The sequence below is a fragment of the Lactuca sativa genome, chromosome 7 (genome assembly GCF_002870075.4).
Source record: "Lactuca sativa cultivar Salinas chromosome 7, Lsat_Salinas_v11, whole genome shotgun sequence".
Taxonomy (NCBI): domain Eukaryota; kingdom Viridiplantae; phylum Streptophyta; class Magnoliopsida; order Asterales; family Asteraceae; genus Lactuca; species Lactuca sativa.
The window spans coordinates 181,980,375-181,993,404 of NC_056629.2; the positions used below are offsets into that span (position 1 = coordinate 181,980,375).

A 13,030-nucleotide genomic window follows, 5' to 3' on the forward strand; every position below is an offset into this window, starting at 1 on the left:
ACTCCCAATCCTTTTCACAAGTGACAGAATATCAAATTCTTGCCACTTATGGAATATGCTAGATTCTAACATTTTATGCAATGATCCTTTCGTAATGTCATAGCACAAAAGTCACAATGACTATTGCCAATGATAATACAAAGTCCTCTATCGGAGATTGTTACAATACAATTCCTTAGATATGATGTCTCTCACTCAATGTACATTCCTTTGAACATCCTTTTGCATAAAAGTTTCTAATCTAGACATAGATTTTCAATATTCAATTCCTAATATGGACACGTTTCCATATTTTCCATATGACAACTCATTCTTAATAGAATCTTATCTATTCATAATAATGTCGATATGGTCCATCCAATACTATACTTCCAACTACTCACAAGCGACCAATCCTCAGTGAACTTTGGATTGTCCTTTGATAGTTGTTTAATTATCTTTAGTCAAAACCGATTCTTGTCCTTTTTCCCTCTAAATGCGCTAGAAATTTGGAAAATTTTAGAATGGTCAAATATTATAGCATTTGCAATCGATCCTATACCAGAAGTGTATGGGACACGATGCATAATGTCTTACATAAAGATTTGATACCTTATCAATCTTCTTCCATAATATTTTATGTGCTACATTCTCCAAATTTGAACTATGAAGAGGAATGCCGTAATCATAGTCGAAATTCGAGAACACACTATTGATCCTTGACTAAATTTATTAACATTCCACAACCTAAGCCTTTATATTTTAAATGAAGCATAATATTCTCTCCCTTAATTATAGCAAAACAACTTTACAATCCTTACGACTTTGCAAGGTATAACTCTTGTTTTTCTATAATTAATATTGCTAAGTTGCAATACTTGCCTTAATAATCATATAATCATAACATTTATACTCCCACTATGATGATTATTATAAACATAACACTTATGCCCCCACTAGCTTTGACATGTATTTAGAAACAACTTAACTTTCAGAAAAACAATACCTATTGAATTTCTCAAGTTCATGTTTCTAATACCTCATGCTTTGATAATCCTTTATCTAAAATTATACACCTTTGCCTTAGATAGCTCATATGTATGTCTAAACAATTCAGACTAATTGCCAAATCTCACAATTCGAATCATGGAAAGGGATACCGTAACCATAATCGAATTCGAGAATACAATTTTCACAATCACTATCTTTTTAAAATCTCTCTTAGTGAAAGTATTTCCTCACAGTCATTTTGATGAAGGAGGGAATCTTATGACACTTTTATTTTAATGGTGTTTGTGTTCCTATCCATGTGAATTTGTCAAAACTAAAGTTTGCGACAAATTCAAACTCATATGGACCGAACTTTCTTAATTTTGATTTCTTGCCTTATGGTAGCACAGCTGCCCACCATGTCTTCCAAGTAGTTAAGCAGCTCACCCTTTCCTATCAATGTACTTTTCATTGATCAAGGTCCTTACCTTTTACGCATTCAAATGAGAACTCATAGGGCTCACATGCATAATTAACTCAATTGGAATGGCACAGAAACAATATAGTGTCAACATGATAGGTTGTAAACCTCAACTCATGTGCTAGTGATGATCGATAAGGTCTATTTTGATTTGTTCTTGAACCTTTCAAGACCATTAAGACTCCCACTGACTCCTTGACATATAAGATTCTCTTGTCAACAAACATTTCTTGACAAATATTCAAGATTTAGTGTAGCTTTTATCAAAACACTTCATAAATTGGTCCTAGTTGGTCTTTGTCTTATCCAAGACATCACAACTTTCCACATTTGATGAATGTTATAAACCTTCTTAATACTTATTACTCAATGTCACAATCTTAACTCTAAGACTTGTTTTGGAACGAAGTATGATTGACTTCTTGATTTAACCATTTCTTCAATTTTTGATTCCTCTTCTTAAACATACAATTATACTAAGACTCACTTAGAGGATCAATTGAGATATGGTTCTTAATCATTAAGACCTATCATAAAGCATTAAAGGTACTCTCCCTTCTTTGTAGAATGGAGAAACTTTTATCTTTCTGCCTACTTGATTCTTCTTATTCATTCTGCTATTGATTTAAACTTTTTCAATCGATTCAAAATTACACTTAATCTTATAAGTATAATCATATTTAGTAAACCTTTAGTAAATCATGACGAATATCTTTGTTACTCTTATGGTGGACTTTGATCAACACATAACTTTGTGTACTCGATCTCCTAGTCCTTCACTTGACACTTTGTCAACGAATTAATCTAATTTCCAAATATGAAATTTCTCATTCATCATGCAACCAAGTTGCGTGATTCCAAATTTTTGTCCAACTGAAACTTGGGCGATGAGAAACTCTCCATATTTGGTAAAATTTTCGACATTTCCATAATTAAGAATCAAACCCATTATTGCTAATAATAGAAACATTCAAACATCAATTTTTCATACACGCCATTGCAAGGATAAATAAATAATATAAAATCAAAATTTATTTTATTGCGGAAAAAATTTGTCCTTACAATGCAATTCATTGAAAAACTATGCTAATACATATTTCTTAGCAATCTAATTCTAACTCTAAGTAGTAGCTCAAGAATCTAATTTTCAAGTAATGCGATCGAAATCCATTTCTTCACGGTTAGATTCTTCTCACTTCTCCCCTTAAGCTTCCTCTCTTTTCTTCGATCCTACAAAACATCAATTGTAATCTTATCACATTATGTATTAAGAATCTAGAATAGGAGCTTAAAAGAGTTAGTCAATGGATTTTACCTAAAGCAGAGCCATGCGTTTTGTCTCTCCCATCTCTTAGATCTCTTAGGTAAATAGGGCAACTTCGTCTCCAATGCCCCTTCTCTTGGCAATAAAAGCAAATTGACTCTTTTTGAACAGGACATGGAACTAGTTCAGACATTTCCTTTCTCTTATGATCAAACCTTTCGATCATAACATGTCTTTCGTTTCCATTGTCTATATCCATAGAGGTCTTGAAGGCAGATTCACCAATCAACTTTGCTTTTCCAGTGCGCCAAACCATTGTTGATTCAGCAGCAATAAGAATATAAGTGAGATCTATAAGGGTCACGTCGTCGTTCATCATATAGTACTCTCTTACGATATCACTATACGAGTTAGGAAGTGACTGACGAACCCAGTCAACAACCATCTCCTCACAAACAACGGATCCCAACACTCTTAACCTATCAATGTGTGAATTCATCCCTAGGACGTGTGCACACACCGACTTTCCTTCTTTATGTTTACTTGCCAAAAGGGCTTGAGTGAGCTTGAACTTTTCAAGACTTCGAACTTGTGGGTTAGGGAGAATAATTGGAGGAGGTGGGGGAAGAGAAGCATGATCTCTTGTTCCTCGATCGAATCGTGGAATATCATCTTCATGTGGAAAGCTTGTTCCACGGGATTTGGGAATACCATAGTTGTCATACTTTGACATCTACAAAACGGGAGAAAAAACAAATTCAAGTTAGTTGATTGATTGAGTCCTTAATAAATCACCCAAACGAGATATTAAGGCTTGGAGCCAACACAATATGCTACAACCTACAAAAGGGATGCCGTAATCTAGTTGCAGAATATTTGAAGGTAAGTGAATGACGATTCACTAATTTTCCACCATGAAAAACAAAAAAGAAATTTATGTTTTAAATTTATGAAAACTCCTAGATCCTTTGAGATTCATTGAACATTTCAATGGCATGTTTAAATCTCGATATGCCCCTCTAGTTTGTGACTGGGATGCCGAGGATCACAAAGCGGGTGTGAATAACCATGCAAACTTACATGGTGCCCTCACATGTTACAGTCACCTATTCAATGTGCCGGTAAACCACACACGCTCCACCGAACTATGACAAACATTGAGTCTCCCTTTGCTATCTTTGCTTAGAACCATTTAGTGTGCCGGTAAACCACACACGCTCCACTGACGTCTTCGCAAGGGCACAATGTGTAATTTCATGGAATTGCATCAATTCACTTTTGCCTAAAGTAACTAAGATTGGGTATTTTGTAAAAGCATTTAGTTACTTTATACTTCATTATACTTTTAATGGAAAGGGGTTTGTCCTATCCTACCTGTTCAGCTAACGACCCTCCACTAGTCAAGAGTGCGGTGGGTAAGAGTGGATACCCATTATAGGCAATTTCCTTAAACACCCCTTATAGACTAGCTTCGTGAATGAGGCCTACTAACGGTAAGACTGACTGTTTACTCATATATATATATATATATATATATATATATATATATATATATATATATATGTGTGTGTGTGTGTGTGTGTGTGTATAATACTAGACTTTTAATGTTATATATAGTACATGGTGTATTTTACACTTTTAAAATACTAGGTGGTGTAATTTAATAATTATACTTTTAATTTAATTAATAAAACCATAAGGGCGTGATTTAAACTTTTCAAAACAATACTAGGGTTTTAGAATTTAACATTTCTAAATTAAACTTTTAATCAACTTTTAAATTTCAAAACTTAAGGGCAAGTTTTGAAACATTTCAAAACATTAAGGATCAAATAGCAAATAATTTAAATTAAACAATTAATTTAATGATTATCTAAATTTGACCTAGTCAATATTACTTGCAAGACAATTTACCAATTTAATTCAAATAATCAATTATTATCATATAAGGAAATTATCATTCAATCAAATGGTAATTATCTTTTGTTTGGCCAAGGATATACTCAAAAAATATATCAAAATTCGAATATTAATGACCCAAAACAATTAAGGCAAGTATCCTCAAGCGAAACAGCAAGAAATCCTGAAATCTGCCCTAACTGACGCTCGAACTCGCCTCGTTCCACTATGAACTCACCGAGTTGAAGCTACCCGCCGAGTTCATCAATCAGGGGCACAAAAAAACGATTTTTGAAGCTTGAACAAATAACCAAGGCATCAATACAATAGAAACCAATCAAGGCTCTGATACCACTGATGGGTTTTAGTCATAAGAACATCATATGTGCTCATGCAAACCCTAATGCTTGGATCTAGGTTTCTCTATTATACATGTTATTCATCCAAGACATTAAACCCTAGTTCTAGCATACAATTAATCATATTAACATAAGAATGGGGTTTAGATCTTACATTGATTGTTATGTAACAATAACAACCTCAAATCCTCCTTGTAATGGTTTTAGAAAGCTTAGAGTCACAAGTGTCACTCCTTTAATGGATCACAAACACCAAGAGCAAGAGGATGAAGAATGAGAAGAGAGGAAGCACCCAAAAAACATGTAGAAACCCTAAGGAATCAGTTGGCCACGTTTTTGGTGCCCTAGGGGTCCTTAAATAGTGAAGCTATTAGGGTTATCTAACAAGGAAACCCTAAATTGACTGCCTAGGCCCTAAGCAACCCATGGACTCCCTCCTTAGAGGCTTTGGACGATTTCTAATGGGTTTCCCCATAGAATTCGTCCACTCCATCCTCTATGGAGTCCATTAGCCCAATATTCAACTATCACACAATTGACAGTTCTAGTCCCCTTTATTTAATTAATGTCTTTTAGCCACAAAGTTAATTCTCATTAATTCTTGACTGATATTAATTAAACAATATGATTTTTCCTTTAATATATTATTCTCATAATATATTAATAAATCAAATTTAATCCTTTCTCTCCATAATTCATCCTATCAAGTTGCTTTGGTGAAGGCAACCCAAAAGGACCATGCACCATCGGGTCAAGTGCATACCAAAATAGTTATGGACTTAGACACTAATCCAACACATGTATCATCTAACCTTAGGTAAAATGATTCTAATACTCCATCCTTTTGGAGTTTGGCGATTTGTTTCTTGTTAATGTGTCCAAGACGACAATGCCATAAGAACGCTTTGCCTAAACTATCAACACACGTCACAATTTCATATACACCATCACAAGGTAAAGCTTAAAATATAAAAACACCATTTTTATAAGCAGAAATAAAACCACTCAAATCATTAAATGAATATCTAAACCCTTTTCTAAAGAATGCATGAAAATTGATAATGTTTCTTATCATTTCTGACGAGTAGCAACAATTTATTAAATCTTAACCAACACCATTACTAAGCACTAGACTATCAACTCCAATCATGGTAACATGATAAGATGGCCTATTCCCCATGATTAAGTTCATTCGACTGTGCTCCACCTCCACTTCTTCTTATCCCCTGCAAATCAGAACAAATGTGAAATCCACATCCTGTATCAATATTGGATGAAATAGTGGATGAAATAGTGAAATCCACTTCTTCTTATCCCCTGCAAAGCAGAAGTTTGCTTCACTTTTTCATCTTTGATATCTTGCATATACTTTGAGCAGCTTCTTTTCCAATGCCCCTTGTCATTGCAGTAAAAGAAAATAGCATCTTTGGGATTAGAAGAGGGTGGGTTATCAGAACTAGACTTTCCTTTAGGGCCACTACTGGATGACCCTGCATGAGACTATCCCTTCCAGTGTTGCTTGGGAGGACCTTTCCTCTTTTTACCCTTTCCCTATGTAACAGCTAGGATGGGAGCACTAGCAGGAGTGGAGGCTAAACCTTTTCCCTTCATTCCCGCTTCATCTCTCTGCAGAAGGTTGTGAAATTGAGCCAATGTGGTCTCATTGTTGTTCAGGTGATAGGTCAGTTTGAACTGATCATAACAACTAGGTAAGGAGTTTAGGACTATATCCATAGCCAACTCGTTATCAAAATGAAAATTTAGCCTAACAAGGCACTCCACATAATGTTGCATTCTTTCCACATGGCCACATATAGATTCTCCTCCTTCATCTAGCACGTCATGAAGGACTTGACGAATTCGTACTTTTCTTGATGAGCTTGCTTATGGTACTTTTCCATAAGGTCCTTGCTCATCTCGTAGTCCAGTAGTCCTCTTAAAACTTCTACAACTCAGGGGTCGTGATGGCTACCATGAGCTCGCTTATGGTACTTTTCATAGCTTTTCCTTATTTGACTTCAATGAGTTCCTTTTCGAGAAAATAATCTTTATTCTCAAATCGAACGGCCATCTTTATATTTCACATCCAATCATTATAACTAGAACTATCCAATATGACTTGGGAGCATATAGAGGGAAAGGAGAAGTTATGGTGGTTGGAGGAGGAGGAAGCATAAGCATCAGTTGGAGTAGACATTTGTAAAAGGAAGGTAGTTTTAATTAGATAAGAATAAACTTAATATAGTAACCCAAAATAAAATATTAAGGCTAGGATCCAACTATATGATTCACAACTTAGAAATTGAATGTCGTAATCGAATTGTAATTTTATCAAGGTAGGTAAATGACGATTTACCAATTTCACCAATAAGAAACAAAATTAGGTCAAGTAAAATTCATAGGTCTTTTGAGATTCATTGAAACTGTTTAATGGCATGTTTAATCTCATATTATGCTATTCTATTTGTGACTGGGATACCGAGGATCACAAATAAGATATGAATAACCATGCAAATATTCTTGGTAACCTCATTGTCATTTATCATCCCAATTGATGTGTTGGTAAGCCACACATGCTCCATAAACAATGATAATTTATGGGATACCTATTACAACTCTTTATTAGTACATATTAGTGTGTTGGTTAACCACACAAGCTCCACTAACGACTTATAAAGTGTAATGTGCAATTTGATAGGTTAGCATACTAATTCACATTTTTCCTAAAGTAACTAGATTTGAGATTTAAAAAAAAGGTTCTAGTACTTTTTCATATCATTATACTTTTAATGAGAATTAATGTCCTATCAAGTCCGTTCTGCTAACGACCCTCCACCAATCAAAGAAGAGGTGGGTGAGAGTGCACACCCATTTAATTGTCATTCTATAGGCAGTTTCCTTCTACTCCGTTATAGACCGACTTCGTGAATGAGGCATACTAGCAACTTGACTTACTTAGTCTTATACATATAATATATTAACAATTAATAATAATATATAAGGTGTATTTTAAACAAAATACCAGGTTTATTCTATTTAAACATCGAAATTAATAAAACATTAATTTAAATTCAAAAATAAACTAATTAAATTAATCAATTAATTAAATCATAATCCTTACCCTCTAAATTTTCAAAAAATATGGGTATAGGATTTATCCAATTTTATAATTATCCTTTTTAATCAAATTAAACTAACAATTATCAAAAACAGAAAACCTAACCATATAACAATTTTCAAAAACTTGGGGAGGAAGGTTAGTGTTTCAAAACCCTAACCCTAATTTCGAAATCCAAGAGGATGGGGTAGGGTTTCGAAAAACCCTAACCCTTGTCAAAATTCTAAACCTTTTAGGGTTTAATTTCTATAAACCCTAATTGACCAAAGTAAATAATTATAGCAATTCAATAGAAAACAAACCAAACGCTCTGATACCACTTATGAGATTTAGGTAAAACAAATAAACTTAAAACCATTAAGTTCACATGCAACCTAAAAGGACCTATGTTTTCACTATTAAACCTATAACTATGAACATCAAATAAGAAACCCTAAGAACCCTAGTTGATTTTTGAAAATAAAAATTAGGGTTTAGGATGCATACCTTAATTGTTATTGTAGTAAATAACAATGATTCTTTCTTGTAGATATCCTTAAAGCAAGCACCACAAGTATCGTGCCTCTAATGGAATCACACCCAAACTAGCAACAAGATGACTTAAGAGAGATGAGAGGGGAGGCTTGAAATTTCAGTTATCTCTCTATGGAATGGAGTGGCCAAATAATGAAGGCCCTGGGGTCCTTTATATAGTCGTACAAAGATGCCCTGGAAAACCTAATTGGAATATAATAATAATATTTGGTAATTATTCAAACTCTTTATTTATTCACATGTGATATTCTAGAAACCCTAGAATATCCTCCTAAAACCATCTACCACATTTCTGGAAGGTTCTGGAGCATTTTGTTCAACTATTGAACAATTGCACTCTAAACCTTGCATTTTTAATTAATTCAATTAATCCCAAAATTAAACCCAATCAATTTCAGATTAATTATAAATTAAATAATATTATTTCTAATTAATATATTATTCTCATAATATATTAATAAACTATTTATTTTCATTTATTAATCTCATAATAAACTAATCTCTCTCTCTCCAAAACTCATCATGTCCAATTGCTAGGTTTGAGGGCAAACCAAAAAAACTGTGCTACTATCAATTCCACAATATACGAATTATACTTATGGGTTTAGACACCTAATCCAAAAATTAAAGACCTGATTTTTAGTACTGATAGAATCGTGTGATGGTTCTTTATCCTACAAATCTAATAAAATCTCTATCGAAGGTCGTATCCAATGGATTGAACTCAAATGAGTTTAATTTATATAACTTTGTAAATACTGATTAAAATAGTTAAATACATATAAATTGAAGACAAACGGGCAAAAAGTTGTGCCGCTACCCGTATAAATTGGGTTATAGATCCACCAAAGTGGGTAGCCTTAACCGGATGTGTGGTAACATGTAAGCCCGAAGGTTGTTCCCGTCCCTGTCAAGGGAGATGCCAACCATCTCTCCTTCTTATGAACACAAAGCGTTCAATGGATTGCCACATTTACATTTCATTCACCATACAATTTTACCTATTAAACTTTACACTTCATTAAACTCAATACAATTTAATGAATTGTCACATCATTTAGTTGTGTAAGAGGAAAGAGTGTGTGTAGAATTCAATGAGGATTGAATTTCTCATTTTATTAATTGTCATATCATTAACCCACAATAAGAATTTTGAATTTAACATGTTTAAACTCCACGTTAAACTACCACAAAAAATGGTCTAACTTCATAGTTGATTATCATGTATGAACCACATAAATCCGAGTGTTCTTACTTTTCTTTTTATCTTCATTGTGTGTTTATCACGTTATCCTAATATTTAATTTGTTGCTATATAATGATCCATTTTGCACGACGGAATGCGTCGGGTGGCTAATTTATTTATGCCAAGATTTTCTAGCAGTCGAACAAGCAAAAGATGTTGAGTTCACTCCATTTACTCGTAGAAAAAGGACACAATGAAGTTATTAATATTCGTACATAAAAGTCGCAACCATGCAATGGAATGCAAGGCCTACGAATTATTTAAATATATACCTTATTGTGTAGATAAGATTACATGGTTGTTTAAACAATAGGAACCAACTCCACTTTGATTTCATCAACGGTGAGATCTTCGGCCCCTACCTTTGGCACCAATGTCACCAAAATATACTCATCATCCTCGGCTCCGATGTCCTCCAAAAGCTCTGTTAAACCGAACCTTGCTGCACTTGTCATTAACTTTTTGTGGCCACCATGGTGATGAGGCAACTGTGCGAAACTACCTGCAAACTCGCTCTCGGATGCAGAGCTTGTGGGAACATCATCTTGGTCATTAACAAACACATCAAACTTGACGAACTTGGAGACATTAAACTTGATTCCTTTGATCAACAACTGCTCAGTCGCTTTTTCTTTTTCTGATTGGCTTCGGTTTTTCGCTGGCCGCTTCACAAGGACCTTCTGTATCTTGTCTAGCTTAATGGGGAACTTCACGTCCGGCACTTTAACCTTTTCAACAGGTTTCGTGGTGGTCTCTGGTTTGGTATGTGCAACCGGTCGGTTCTTGAGCCAAGGGAGTGGGGATAATTCGAAATCATATTTTAAGTTTTCAGTTTGGACACAATCTTTGTTGTAAACACGTACAAGCTCTTCGTTTTCATCATAAAACACATATGATGCATTAAGCCAATCAGGGTCCGTAGGTTCAGTGTGTCCTTTGATACCTAAATCCTTCCATACTTTCCACATACGGTCAACATTCGCATGGTGGACGTAGAACGCAGGGTCGTACCCCGCAGAGTAGAAATTCCCCATGTCCTCGTTGTTTGGCATTCTCGGATTTCCCGTCCATCTGTGCATCGCAGTGTGACAACCAGCCTCTATTGATCCGACAGATGGGTCACTATTTCCAAAAGGGTCATCTCCAGCCCGAAACTCGCCACCAAAGAAACTTAACGGGTCAGTAGCGTTGCTGATCATCTGCTTATACATTGCAGCAAGATTGGTGCTTATCTGTTGAAGACAAGGAGCGCCACTATCTGAGCCATTGTAGTCGAGATCGACAACTGTTTCTGGTGATACATGGTTGACGTTGCGGAACGCGTCAAAGACAGGGTTTCTCTTGCCGTCGGTTTCAAAAAAAGCTGGAAATGACATTCCGGCGGGATTGTCCCAGTTCCAGTAAGGTAAAGCGAAAGTGGGATCATCAATTAACTTCCCGAGGATTCTCTCGTAGAAATACAAGTACCAGCGATGGAAAGGAAAGAAGAGCCATGAGTTGTGAATCTGGAGTTGCTTATCAGCATAACCACTTGCGACTTGAGTATAACCACCGTTGCAGTAAGCGCAATGAATTTTAGCTTGTTGAACGAAACTATGTGGGTGGTCATCTGGGAGATCTTTCATCGCTTGGATTGCTGCTTTGTACTTTGCTATGTACTCGGGGGTGGCTCTATGTGCCGCTGGTCTAACCCGAATTGTTTTGTCTTTTGGGAACACAAAGTCTTTCGGGGTTGTGGTCATCATCGGCGGACAACATTGGTTGCTTCTTACGGAGTCCTGCACGTTGAAGCCTTGCTCTGACGGGATGCATGTGGAGATGTCAGGCGTGGTGATAGGGGCGGCAATGGCCGCCGGAAGAGAGGTGAAGTTGACGGTGCTGTAAAGGCCACCGAGTCCCAGTAGCAAGTTCCTCCGATCTACATTAAGCGTGTCGAGTGATGGTTTAGGTAGTATAAGGTTTTTGCTATCTGGGACTAAGAGTAGCTTCTCATTGCCATCTTGTGCGACGTTGCATGAGACTTTGAAGCGGTGGTTTTTTTGAGGGTGAGTCTTGAGACGACGGCTGGAGGTGGAATCTGGCAGTTTTCTTGTGGTGCTGGCGAAGGGGTTAACAAGTTGGAAAGAAGCCATTGTTATTTTGTTTTGGGTTACTCCACTCACTTCTTCGAACTACATGCACGTTTTATAGTGTTTTTATTAATTACCTTTTTAAATTTTTATTCTTTTTTGTTAAATTTCCCAATGAAACAACTGCTGTTTGTATTTTGAATTAGATTAAATTTATTTAAAAACTATAATTAACTAAAAGATGAATTTCCAGAAATACGCTAAAAACATGTCTGGATATTTAAAACGTGGAAAACTTATTATTTTGCGAATCGTTTGACTAACATGTCTATGGATATCTATAAAACGTGATATATTTTACTTTTTTTTCTTTTTAAAGTACGTTCCCTTTACAGCTTGATTTCAAAATATAAATCAAAACTAAATTATTTGTTTTTTTTTTTGTTTCACCGCTAACCTTGGTAGCTGATTGGCTAAGAGTATAGATAAGGAAAAAAGATAAAGGACTTCGGAGTGTGCTCAAAGGAAGCTGGTGGATTGCAAAGTGTCACAGAGAGGTTTGCTGAAAGGACATTATACATAAATAATTTATTTACGTATTTGATATATATATATATATATATATATATATATATATATATATATATATATATATATATATATATATATATATATATATATATATATATATATATATATATATATATATAGTCAAAGATAAAATAAAAAAGAAATTTTTGGTAGGAAGGTAAGAAGTTTTTTTTCTACATATTTTTTTCGCGAACAAACAAAATGAATCATTAGATGATTCATTTGTAAGATGATTCACAAGAAAAAGTTCTCAAAAACACATCTCGATAATTCATTTATACAATGATTTTGTTGTTATTCACTAAAATTGTCACAAAAGTGATTTTTTTCTTAATTTACTTAAAAATGAATAATAAAGATGTTTTTTTGGAAATTTTTTCTTGTTAATCATCTAGTGATTCATTTCTTTTGTTCGTCAAAAAAATATGTAAAAAAAAAACTTCTTACCTTCCTACCAAAAAAATTTCTTACCGGATCTATATCCTATATATATATATATA

The 13,030-nt window shown here is 34.7% G+C and overlaps 1 protein-coding gene and 1 non-coding gene across 2 annotated transcripts; both read right to left on the bottom strand.

Annotated features, from left to right (window-relative positions):
- Positions 1-9,446: 9,446 nt before the first annotated feature.
- LOC111915144 (U6atac minor spliceosomal RNA) lies at positions 9,447-9,573 on the bottom strand. Its single transcript, XR_002858077.1, has one exon. It is a non-coding gene; the product is annotated as a U6atac minor spliceosomal RNA (small nuclear RNA).
- A 449-nt stretch (positions 9,574-10,022) lies between these two features.
- LOC111914188 (polyphenol oxidase I, chloroplastic) lies at positions 10,023-12,040 on the bottom strand. The gene has a single exon (XM_023909952.3). The coding sequence runs from the start codon at positions 12,000-12,002 to the stop codon at positions 10,173-10,175; it is 1,830 nt and encodes a 609-aa protein (XP_023765720.1). The 5' UTR covers positions 12,003-12,040; the 3' UTR covers positions 10,023-10,172.
- Positions 12,041-13,030: the final 990 nt, after the last annotated feature.